This window comes from Dipodomys merriami, unplaced genomic scaffold, assembly GCF_024711535.1.
Source record: "Dipodomys merriami isolate MVZ:Mamm:240054 unplaced genomic scaffold, mDipMer1.0.p SCAF_72, whole genome shotgun sequence".
Classification (NCBI taxonomy): domain Eukaryota; kingdom Metazoa; phylum Chordata; class Mammalia; order Rodentia; family Heteromyidae; genus Dipodomys; species Dipodomys merriami.
Genome location: NW_027206313.1, coordinates 219,719 through 232,353, shown reverse-complemented (window position 1 = coordinate 232,353; position 12,635 = coordinate 219,719). Strand labels below are relative to the sequence as shown.

General features: G+C 49.7%; 1 protein-coding gene across 6 annotated transcripts in view; it reads left to right on the top strand.

Annotated features, from left to right (window-relative positions):
• LOC138818219 (dynamin-3) overlaps positions 1-12,635 on the top strand; it is a 414,072-nt gene that overhangs the window by 384,340 nt on the left and 17,097 nt on the right. For 4 of the 6 annotated variants that reach the window (XR_011369011.1, XM_070009224.1, XM_070009221.1 and 1 more), the window contains 2 exons: positions 1,922-2,148; positions 2,636-2,872. Coding sequence is in view for 5 of the 6 variants with exons in the window: in XM_070009224.1 (XP_069865325.1) it covers positions 1,922-2,148; positions 2,636-2,872 (464 nt within the window). In the remaining variant the exon portion in view is untranslated. Of the gene's footprint in view, positions 1-1,921; positions 2,149-2,635; positions 2,873-7,852; positions 12,511-12,635 lie in introns of those variants that run through there. The other 2 variants (XM_070009225.1, XM_070009226.1) reach the window with 2 other exon arrangements.

Sequence of the window (12,635 nt, the reverse complement as noted above, 5' to 3'; positions counted from 1 at the left end):
TTGAACTATCCAGTGACTCAAAGTAAGCCTTGACTTCCTCATATAACTTTCTCATATAACAGAGAAACTGGAAAACTGACTTATCTTTCTAGGGTTAGGTAAGGTAATGTTTGTGTAACATACTTGCGGTACTCTTCTAATAACGGTGCTCTGTGTAGCTCAGCAGTAAGGTGCGTGCTGAGCATGCCCACGGCTCTGGGTTCTAACAGCCTAGAGATGGTGATTTCTAAACAAACAGACGAAAGATGTGTGTGTGTGTGTGTGAGCTCTGAGCCATCCCACGTGCGGGCAGCCCTTGGCAGCGCGAGTCATTCTGCCAGCCCTTTCTGTGTTGGTCAGTTTGTGACACTGGATCTTCCTTTGTGTCTGCTCTGGCCTGTGGTCATCTTCTTTGTGCTTCCCTGAGTGGCTGGGGTGAGGGTCCTCGCCCAGGCCCAGTCTCTGGTCAAGACGGAGCCTCAGAAACTATTTTCTGCCCACGCTGGCCGCAGCTTCCCACCCCGTCTCCACTCTGAGCCCACAGCTGGGTCAGAGGCTTGCGCTGCCTCACGGTCCTGAGCACCGCACCGTGAGCCCACAGGGGTGAGCACGGAGCCGAATTCGAGGAGAACACCGGGGGCTCGGCCTAAGACTGTGTGAACTCGAGCAGGTTACTCAGACGCTACAAATCTTACAACTGAAAGCTATACACTTCACCACCACGTGATGAGAAGCAGACAATGTGTAGAGGCGCGCGGGATACACTGTTTCACGGGTTCTCGTTTTCGGTCTTAGTTGCTTTGTCTTCGTTTCAGTTGAGCCTGTCAGTGTGTAAGTACATGACAGTCGGTCGTGGGGCCTCCATTCCCCGCCCCCTCCTGTGGCCAGGCTCCCGTCCACACTCTCCATTGAGCAGGACAGTGTCAGCCATCCTGCCTCTCTCCATTTGCCGGTTCTTTTTCAACTATATTTCTAACATGAAAATGTGGCATCTTGGCCTTTGTTAAAGCGTAGTTGGTGGTATTTTTTCTTCCCTACCAGCTGACATCTCAGAGCTGGTGAGAGGGCATCAGCCTCCCTGTCCTCATGCGCTTACAAAGACTCACACAGTCTGGTTTTCTGTATCCATCGCATTCGTAATACCCCATGTCGGTCCTCATCACAAGTGACTGGCTTTGACTGTGATCTAGAAAACACAGTCTGTGTCTTTCATATCGCAAACTTGCACGTTCATATACACATCGATAGCTACAGACTATTTGAAAAATAGTCAACTTCTAACTACTGGGTGACGGGGGCTCACGCCTGTAACCCTAGCTACTCAGGAGGCTGAGATCTGAGGATCACAGTTCAAAGCCAGCCCGGGCAGGAGACTCAGTGAGACCCTTATCGCCAATAAACCACCAGAAAACTGGAAGTGGTGCTGTGGCTCAAGGGGTAGAGGGCTAGCCTTGAGCTGAAGAGCTGAGGGACAGCGCCCAGGCCCAGAGTTCAAGCCCCACGACAGACCAAAAAAGAAAAGAAAAAAAATAACTTCTTAGACATTAGCACTCAGGACCTTACTAATTTTGTGATTTGGGTGGAAACTAGCTGAGCAGGCCAAGGACAAAAAGCAGCGCCCGGCTCTCCACAGGTTTCCTCGCGCCTCGGTCCTCTGTGGAGACCGCTGCTCTCACCTCCCAGAGCCTTTGCTGCCGCAGGCGCCGGGCGGCCGCGCCTGGCCCGGGAGGTTGACCCCGGAGGTTGGCCCGGCCGCAGCCCGCTCCGCTGGGGCCGGCCTCTCGGCTTCTCGTCGGTGCGTCTGTGTTACCCCTCAGGGTGGGCGACCTCTCGTGGTCAGATGCACCACGGGTCCCTTTGCCCGGGTAGCGTCCGCGGACCTTGTCCCCAGACTCTGCACGCCCACTCATCCCCATTTTGCTTGTCTGTGGCGATGTGACAGGTGAAAGACTTCATCAACTCCGAGCTCCTGGCACAGTTGTATTCCTCAGAGGACCAAAACACCCTGATGGAGGAATCCGCTGAGCAGGCTCAGCGCCGGGATGAGATGCTGCGGATGTACCAAGCCCTGAAGGAGGCCCTTATGATCATCGGCGACATCAACACGGCCACCGTGTCCACCCCGGCCCCGCCCCCGGTGGACGACTCGTGGATCCAGCATTCGCGCAGGTAAGGGGACAGGCTCGCACCCGGGTGAGGGGACAGAAAGGAAAGCTGTCAGGGGCTCGGAGCGAGGGCCAGATCCACCAACCTCCTTCCAAACACACAAAGACAGCGTTCCTGCAGAACTGCGCACCGCCCCGAAACGCGGGCACGGCTCTGCGGTCCTGGCGGGAATAGCTCAAAGCCACGGGAAGCTTGCAGACACAAAGCTGGCAGCACGTTGCAGAACCTTCTGTGATTGCCAAGAAAAGTGATTTATAGGATAGAAAAGAAAAAAATACACTTGTGCACACGGGGCTGTCGTTTAGAAGAATACTCCAGAACTTGTGCCTATTGTTAGCTTCACAGATGAGCAAGGGGAGAACTCGCTGTCCACCGTTTCCTCTGAATTCGTGTGAGGGTCCGGGCTGTGGCAGCAAGTCTTTGATAACTCATGGATGATCGGTGCTGACAGAAAGCCAGAGTGGCCGACTCAGTGTGTCTTTCTCCTCAGGTCGCCTCCTCCAAGCCCCACAACCCAGAGGAAGCCGGCCCTCAGCGTGTCCCTCACGAGGCCCGCGTCCGGCCGAGGACCCGCGCCCGCCATCCCCTCCCCGGGCCCGCACTCCGGGGCCCCCCCGGTCCCCTTCCGTCCAGGCCCTTTGCCTCCCTTCCCCAACAGCAGCGACTCATTCGGGGCCCCTCCCCAGGTGCCATCCAGGCCCACCAGGGCTCCGCCCAGCGTTCCAAGGTAAGGCCAACACGGAGATCAGTGGGGTCAGGCCGTGGCTCTCTTCTCCTAGTGCGACAGACAAGGTTTTATTTGCAAACATCTTCCCGTGTTTGCACCTCTCAGTCTGGCAGTGGAGGGAGTAGGGCGTGAGGCAGCTGCTGGTCCTGAAGACCAGAGGTCATTTGCTCAGGAAGGTCTCGGGGTTACGGACTGGCACGAGCTAAGTGGGCCCAGGAAAACTGAGCGTCAGTGATGGCAGTTTGGTGGAATTTGCTGGAGGGCTTTGAAACAAAACAGCCTCTGCTAGGTCATGTCATAGGTCAAGTTCAGGTGCTAAACTTTGGCATCAACAAAGAGTTCTACAAAACCACTGACTTAAGGAATTTTATTCATCCGCTTTCTGTCCCATGTCACTCATTTTAATGTAAACACTAAAATCCAGCTGATTAATCTGTAACTTAGACATTTTAACGTAGACATAAGAGCTGCTGGGTATCATCATTGACCTCATCTGAGACAGGTCATTGTACAGGACTGAATTTTCAGTTCTAATTGTCAGTATTGGAACTTGAACCATACATGCACCGTCTAAAGAGATAGAGTGAAAAAAAACATAATACTGAAGAAAAAAGTTGTAGAAAACAAAGAATATGGCAAAACAAAACGAAATGATGTGTTACTTGAAAATAAAGATATACATGGTAAACTAAAAATAAAGAGAGAGAGAGAGAGAGAGAGAGAATCAGACTTTTTTTTCCCAGTCCTGGGGCTCAGGGCCTGGGCGCTGTCCCTGAGCTCTTTGTGCTCAAGGCTAGTGCTCTTCTACTTGAGCCACAGCCAGCTTTTTCTGTGTATGTGGTACTGAGGAATCGAACCCAGGGCTTCAGGCAAGCACTCTACCATGGAGCCACCTTCCCAGCCAGTATCAGACATTTTTAAAGGATAAGATGAGTTCCCCCTCTCAAAATAATGAATTTGAGAAGGAAAGGAAATTAACCACATAAACTTTTTTTTAATTCAGAGAATGAGGATGTTTATATGCCCCTTGAAGGAAAACACAACTCTATATGTGCCATAAAGACTAACGTGACCTCCCCCTTATATCGGACTGCATACATTTTTATCTTCAAGTTGTTTAGGATAATGAAGAGAGGAGAGGTAGGATCTTACCCTAGTAAACAAGGAGTCTAAAGGAATAAATAGCTGAAGAGGGGTGGAGGTGTTAGAATCAGAAAACCTGGGTTAATCCCAGGTTCTGGTCAACTCATTTGCCTTTAAAACCAGAGTTGTTCCTCATCGATAAAATAGGGCTGTTGCCAAAACCCTACTAATGAGACACTTGAAAGTTGGATAAACCATAAAGATTCTTGAAAGTTGAATAAACCATAAAGATTCTGTTTGTGAATACTAGATCCTCTAAATCCTGCTTGGGTTTTTAATAGACTTGGCTGAGCAAAATTTCTAGTAATAATAGAACTAGTAAAAGCTCTAGTTGGGCACTGGTGGCTCACACCTGTAATCCTAGCTACTCAGGAGGCTGAGATCTGAGGATCCCAGTTCAAAGCCAGCCAGGGCAGGAAGAGAGGCAGGCAGAGAGACTCTTATCTCCAATAAACTTATCTCCACAAAACTGGAAGTGGCGCTGTGGCTCAAGGGTAGAGTGCTCGCCTTGAGCTGAAGAGCTGAGGGACAGTGCCCAGGCCCAGAGTTCAAGCCCCAGGACCGACAAAAAACAAAACAAAACAAAACTTCAGTAATATTAGTCATAGCTAGCATTGGTTTAACTCTCAACCCATGTCCCCTCAACTTTGCAAGTAACATTTTGTTTAAAGCTAGCTCCAACAACCCAGGGAGCTAGGTGATTATTCACACTTCACTCACAAGACACCAAGATGACGTGCCTAGCCCAGGCCCCTGCCCCAGCCCGGGTGGAAGCAGACTTTGCCTGCAGGGCTCCGTCTGTCAGCCCCGTGGCGGTGGCGGACACCTTGGTGTTGCGTCCTGTGCATTGTCGGCACCCTGGCCTCAACCCCCACAAGTCAGTGTAACCACTGAAACATGCCTCGCTGTCACCAGTGGCCTCCCCCCAGCAGCATGGCATTGTGAAGGGATTTCTCCTCCACATCACAAACGTGAACTGCACCATCAAAGTTGCTACAGCCAAGATCAAGTTTATTGTTTTAGAAAACCACAGATTAACTGCACAAGTGTCCACCGTGTGCCAGGAAGGTGTGGAAGCCATCAAGGAGAGAGGGGTCTGAGAGTGGGAAGCAGAAACAGCCTTGAAACCCACCATTTTGTCTGTTTAGCTATGAGAAGGAGCCAGAGCCCCCCAGTGGTACTGTCCGCGGGGTGGATGTGCATGTCTTGCCTGCTCCGTTGACTGCTTTATTTCCTGGTTTCAGATAAGCTAGCTTGCCAGTCCCCTGCAGAAAAACCAATTTTCCAGTGCAAATGAGATTCGCTAGGCTGGGCGGAGTTGCCTTTGTCCTTTTGTGTCCTGGGGGAGAAGGTGGGGTGGGAGCCCGGCAGGCCTGGGTGCGGGGCGGCGGTGGCGGGGAGAGCAGAGCGGGGAGCAGCCGAGCGGCCTAGCGGCCCAGCAGGCAGAGGGGGCCGGGGCCAGGGAATTTGTAGAAGAGCAGTTGCACTATTTAAAATCTCTAGAATGCACTCAAGTTAGAACCAGACTTCACTTGATCTGGCCTTGCAAAGAGTCCCAAATTTGAAACAGAAATGAGAGTACCAGAGGAATGCTGGCTGATTTGTGCTGAGCTCTCAGGATTGCGTGCCAGTTCAGCCACTGGGAGGGAAATCCCCGCGGGGGGAGGGGGGTCACCTGAGAGAGCCGAGCAGCCTGGGATCCCTGGGCCTACTCAAGCTGAGCTTTAGATGGAGAATTCTGACCACAGAAAGTCTGCTTTTAATAAAAGCCAGAGCAGGAATCTTTACCAAATACAAGCCAGAAATGAGGTTTAAGATTTCAAAAAAAAAAAAAAAAGAAAGAAAGAAGAAAGGAAGGAAAAGAAAGAAAAGGCACTGTGTTCTACTTATACACACACACACACACACACACACACACACACACACATACACATTCTCTTTTTTTCTTCTGTGATGTGCCTTTATCTTTTCTGTTAAAAAAAAAACTAGAATAAAAGATTAAAAGCAGGTGAGAGGCCAGATTCTCCACCATCTCCAGGAAAAACAACCGTTCATTTTCCAAGAAGGAAATTCAAGTTTTTCCCCCAAGACCTTTCACACTTGTATCTGCAAGCAGAGACTCGGGCTGTGACCGGACAGCAGCCTGGGGCTCTGCCATGTCAACGGTAATCACAGCCCTTTCGCAGACAAGGAACACTGCCACTCCATGTGGGCCTGGGCATTCATCTTTTTCTTCTGGGTACTTCCCAGCTTTGCTAGCAGACTGTATACTTTGTGACCCTATTCTAAGACAATCAAAGCCTTTACAAATGGAGAGGCTGCCTTGGAAACAATTAGCATCTTCCCCTTTCAAGGGATGAGTATGAGAAAGATGGAGTCATTTGGGGCCCAGCTTTTCTTAGCTGCTCAAGTTGCTCTTGGTTTATGTACCAGGAGCCTTTCTGTGAGGGGCAGAAAAACTGTAAACTTCAGGCTTTTTAAATTAATTACACCTGAATGAGGGCATGGGGGAGGGGCCTCTAGTCCAACTGGACGCACTAGCCTGGCCTGACTCTGCCCGCAGTAAGCTCCGGGCACACGCACCTGTGATCTGTGCAGAATGTCCTATTGTCAGACATCTGCATTGTCTCCTGCCTGCTAAAATCTGCTCAGTTGCCCTGAAGGGGAGAAACTTAGAAAATCCATCCCAGCCACTTATTCCTGCGTTTAGCAGATGCTACCCTCTCTTCAGAGCCCTCATCCTCTTAATTGAAGATCTTAATCTGCTTGAGACATTAACTGTAGCGCTGATGTAGCTATTTTCAGTTATAGTTTCTTAAGAGGAGTTAATTGGCAACTCTTGGGCCTTGACATGAACAGAAGAATCCACTGAATCAGAGCATGTTTTTCCTGGCAGCTCGCTCGGGCTCCATGGCACTCATTTGTCTTCTCCCGTCCTCGGGCAAAGCTATTTTGTAATAGTCAAAAGGGAACAGGGCTGGAGGCGGGGTCTCCAGCCAAGAAGGATAAACTTCATATACCTCATCACTCAGTCTTCTGCTCACAGAAAAAAAAAGGTTGAGCGTTAGAAGTACTTGGCTGTAACCACCCTTTCCCAGTCAATCTGATGGGGTCTTTGAAAAATGCAAAACCAAATCATTCAAAAGGGGCTGGTGCCGGTCATCCTAGCTACTCAGGAGGCTGAGATCTGAGGATCACGGTTCAAAGCCAGCCCGGGCAGGAAAGTCCGTGAGACTCTTATCTCCAGAAAACTGGAAGTGGCGCTGTGGCCCAAGTGGTAGAGTGCTCGCCTTGAGCTGAAGAGCTGAGGGACAGCGCCCAGGCCCAGAGTTCAGGCCCCACCACCACCAACAGCAGTAACAAAAAAGAGGAGTTAGCTTTTTTACTCCAGTTCATCTATTTGATGGAGACCACGAAGCTGGCCCCTTGCAAGGGTCTCTGATGAGCCCCGTAACGGAGCGCACGTCCCCCTCTGTGGATAGCCCCAGCCAGCCCAGGCCCGCCTGGCCATTTCTCCCCGGGACCCTCTGCTGCACACGCACAGGCCAGCCCCATCTCAATCCACATCTCAATCCGTAGTTTCTGACTAAATCAGCCATGGAGAGATCAGGCCCTCGGGTCTCTTCTCCACACAAAAACAGAAGCCCGTCTGTCTTGGTTTTAGGGGTTGGGCCGGTGGTGTGCAGTGTCCTTCTCTTCCATACTGTTCTGGGTGGTGTGGTTGACAGTTGATGCGGACTCCTCTCACCCAGGTGCAGGGCTCCTTGTCTCGTTTTGCCTCCTGAGTGTCGTGTTGGAGAACGGTCTTTAAGTGTGTCTTTGCATCCTCACATCAAGGTTTGGTGCCACGAAGGACGAAGCCGCTGAGCCCTGAAGTCATGGGCTGTGTGTGCCAGGAACTAAGCCCCCTGTGTACCCAGGCCGGGCTCAGCCGCTGTCACTCACTCGCCGGACACTCTCTGACTTACCCCTCCTCCGCCGCCCCTAAGCGGAGGGCATGGAACCCGTTAGGAACTCACCTGTGACGTGACGTCAGCTCCCAGCTTCCGCTTGCCTCCCACCCCCTCCTGGAAGAAGGAATAAAAGAATCTAATTAGATATTCTGGCTTGCCAGGGACAGATTTTCTTGTTGGCAACTGGATTTAGAAGTCAAGCAAAAAACTTTTCAGAAGTATAATTGCTAAGAATAGAGACAACTTTTGAGTTGGTCTTTTTGAACGTTAATATTTTAGGCATCTCAAGAGGCAACCAAATTTGCTAGTGAAACAATGTAATTAGTAATTTGTTGCAGATTTAACAGGAGTTGTCATGATACTTAGTATACTTTAGTGAGAATAGAATTTCGGCCACATGCTGTTTACTAAGAAAATATGTCCAATTTAATTTAAGCTTCTCAATTAAAAATCCCATCAAGGGCCCATTCCAATCCCATGATTCCGGAGGTAACCTAACACTTCACGGAACAGAATCAATGGCTGATGTCAAAGGTTTTCATTCCTCAGGTCTTGTTTTCCGTCTAGCTTAAGGGAAGGTAAAATCAGTTTCCATTTTGTGTCTACCCAATGTGAGTCTACTTTATACAAATACCTCCACCCCGCCTCGGCGGAGACAACTGGCAGATGTTTAGGTGAGACCCAGACTCAGAAGACACGTGTTCTCAAAGTCAAAGTTTGGAGACTTTTCCTAGTCTGCTTTTTTCCTCCCTTTTCCTGACTTTCCTACACATGAGATGTAACAAGACACTAAGAGAAAAGTGGAAAATAAGAAAAGATCTACATAAGACACAGCAAAAGCCGGCGGCAGCCATATATGCTGCTGTTTCCAGCAGTTCCTGACACTAACTTATCCAACACAACTGCTTCCACGTCCCAGCAAGCGGCTCTGCCATTGTTCTCTTTGGGGCCCAAATTAATTGTTAGGCTTCTACCCGTGCGGGGAAGGCTCTCCGTTTTCAGGGTGCCAGCCGTGGCCTGGGTTCTACCTGATTGCTGGAGGAAGACAGCCAAGGCGGGAGTCTGGCAAAAGAGCCCCTGGCCAGTGAAAAGAGTGCACAGTTAATGGTTTTATTCTTCCTGTGGCTAGTCAGCAGCAAATTGTCACCAGTTGGAATCTGCTGAATAGCCCTCTACTCAAGTTGATGTAGCTCAAAAACAGGGAGGAAAGCGCTACAGAGGAAGCAGACCCACAGACTTGTAGACACACACAACCCAGTACTGCAAGTTTTTATTCCCCTTACTGGAAGAAAAAGAATGGTTTTACAGAGAAACCTTCACGTTCAAATCCCACTTCAATGGTATGCTTGTCCGTGGCTTCCCGGGGCTCTCGGCTGTATCATGCGCAGATTTTATCTAAGCAGCAGCTTTCCGTAGCTTTCCGTGCCCCTCTGACTCACCAGCCTCTAGGAAATACTGAAAGCAACATTTACGTCATGCTGATGAAAGCTGTTTATGTCACTAACAGCTAGGAAATAGACATCTCAGTGCCGCCTCCAGCTCTGATACGATGCTATGCAAACGCCTGAGAAATGCCACGCTGGGAAAGAGCGGAGGATTTAGCTGAGTGGTTGATGACTTTTTTCCTGCTTGTCATAACTTTATTGCTGCTTATACATCAAATTATAAAATGCCCGACACCGAGCTCCTTTAGCTTATTGGTGCCAACATATTGTACGCATCATCTGGGGAACCTCGGAATCCAAACACACATTTTCACCCTTTAGCTGCCAGATGAACTCCATCTGGCTTGCCGTGTGCCTGTGCCGACAGGACCCGGCCTTCTGAGTCCGCCCGTGTTTTCAGCGTGGGGTGGGCATGGCAGGGCGTGCTGAAGGAGCCGCGCGGAGGCCGAGGCTTTGGGGGAGTCTCTGGCACGTGGCCCCGCGTGGGATCCCTTTGCAGGGCGCGGACATGGCCCCCCCCCCATGGCTGCGTGCTCTCTTTGCCTTCTGGCTGCTTTTCAGGCCTTAGAGCCACATGATAGGCAAAAACCACAAAGACCAAGTATTCCACATCTTATTTTTAACGATTCCCATCGACACTGAGAGATGCCCACTCTGTTTTGCAGTCAGGGTGACCAGTTCCCATGAATCGTAGAACGCCTTGCACCGAAGGGCCAGGAAAAAATAATCACCAGGCAATTAATCAGCAACACTTCTTAGTGGCTGGTCATGGATGGCAGAGAGATGTCTGCTGAGAGACAGAACTCCAGACTTCATCCAGCTCGCTTGTCCTCCATCGGGAACCGATGGAAACAGAAAATAGCAGAGGTGTAAGCACCCTTCCCCTGCTATCACAGGAATCCAGTAGGGAGAGATTAATATGAGCTTTGTAAATAAACCCCACCCACGCGTCCTCTTTCTGCTGGAAAGGGAACAACTAAAACAAAGCTAAATACTAGAGGGCCACAACGGGGCCCAGACACAGAGCGCCCCAAGCTCTGGAGATAGCTTTGAAAGCTAAGAGAGCACAAGGCCTTGAGCATGATTTGGAAAACAATCAAATACACCTTTTACCTCCACCATGGAAACATCACCCGCGTGGATGCTGCTCCTGGGGCACCATCCTGCAGACTGGTCTTCCAGCTACACACCCAGACAGAGCACTCACTTGCAGAATCTCATGCATCTCGAGGATCACTATCTGCCTCATCTAAACAAGAACTCTTATGGTTGGAGAGGAGAAAGGGATGGGATCTCCAGTGGAAATGTCTCTCTTGTTCTGTGCCATGAGGAGTTTTTTTAACTCAGAATTATTCACATAGCCAATGTTAGGAGTGAAAATTTCCCCTCAAGAATACCAGTGTTTAAATATGTGTTCAAGGGCTGACACTGCAAAAATCATGAGGAAATTTTTAAAAATTTTTTTAAACCACTAGAATTTATTTCTGCCTCTCAGTAGAGTTGGAAAATATTTTAATAAGTAAAATAATAAAACTTCATGGGAACCAGGTTATATAGGATCTTAATTATTGCCTCTTGGTGTGGAAAAATTAAGGAAACATTAATGAATGTGTTAACTAGAGAAACCATTGCAGGAGTTCCCTCCACAGACCTGAGCTTCGCGTCCGATTAAAATCCATGCTCCACAAATCATTTGCATGAACTCGCGGGTTTAGCTCTAACAATAGTGACACTCCACACCACCCAGGCCGCGTCCAGAGACCCCATCAACTTATTTCCGTGCTCACAGCTCAGTGTAGAAATCCACATTCGGGTTTTGGCTATCATTGCTCGTGTGTGTTTTCTGTTTCCAATGCTCTAAATTACTCCATCACCATCTTAACCTTTGATGCCTGAAAGTCAGTAATATATTGAACGTTCATTGTAAAGCACAGTGTCTTTGAACAAATCCATTGGAATAGTATTTCTCACTCTTGCTTAAAACTTGAGTGTGTGATTAATTGCACAGACTTCCTTCTCTTCCATCCAGCCCAGGACCCTCTGGGCAGGGGTCTCTTTGGCGTTGTGGTTGACGCGGTCTGCCAGGTGACGGGGCGACGTCTTGTCAGTAACCATTGCAGCTACATTGTTCCAAAGTCCCTTTTCCTGCCAGCAAGGAGTTTCAGTAAGATACTCTAGAGAGCCATAAAAAAAAAAACCCTCTGCCGTTCACAAAGGCCGTCGCTGTTACCATAGATTATTTGCAGCTTTCAGTTCAAATGTTACTGAAGTTTGCATTTCTACCTTTTTCCCCCCCATATGTGTTTCAAACCACTCATTAAAGTGCAAGTACATTTTCAGATGTGAAACTATGAACTTAGAAAAATCACTATTGCCTCCGGGTCAGGAAGCAATGTTGATTAGAAAAGCAAGATTCTAGAACATTCCTCTGTGCAGCGTCCTTGCACCCCTCCTCCGTGGCCCTCTGCCTCTGACCCCCTTTCCTCTCGGCCAGTTACTTGTGGCCGGCACCTGCCTTCTGTCTGAGCCGGCAGCCGGCAGCGTGAGGTAATGGGCAGAAGGAAGCGTTCTGCTTCTTGGGCTTCGTCCACGTACATCATTATTCAAACAGTGCCGTGTGGGGGAGAAGAGCCGTGAAGATCCCTTGTCTAACCTTCTCGCGGGAGTCTGCAGGGACAAAACTGTAAACTTTTTAGATCCTTCTGGAATGGAAACATAAATGGTATCTGCAGTGGTCTGGTCTTTCAGAACTGTTCCCAGACCATGTGCTGTGTGTGGAGTGGGACCCTGGCGTTTAGAAGCCTCCCGGCTTCCCCTTCTCCAAGGCCAGCTTCACTGTGGTGCTTCAGTCATGTTTTCCTAAGAGTGTGTTTGGCCAGCGATTTCTCCAGGAGGACGGCTGTCTTTGTAAGACATATGGTTTCCATAGATCCTTCTGTCTAGACTGGCTGTATTTAGTGACTCCGGGTCTGAACCAGTCGAGTTTTAAACGTTTCTACGGGGAGCGTGTATAAAAATTTCAAATGTGGGCACGCCATTCAGGTGTCAACGAAAAGCTTGACTTCTTATTGGCAGAGGATGAAAAGGGATTGCGTGAAATTCTCCCTCAGGTCAGCCATCGGGCCGCACGCAGGCCCCTTCTCCCGTGCGAGCCTCCCCCCTCCCCCCTCCCCCCTCCCCCCTCCCCCCTCCCCCCTTCCCCCTCCCCCCTCCTTCCTTCCC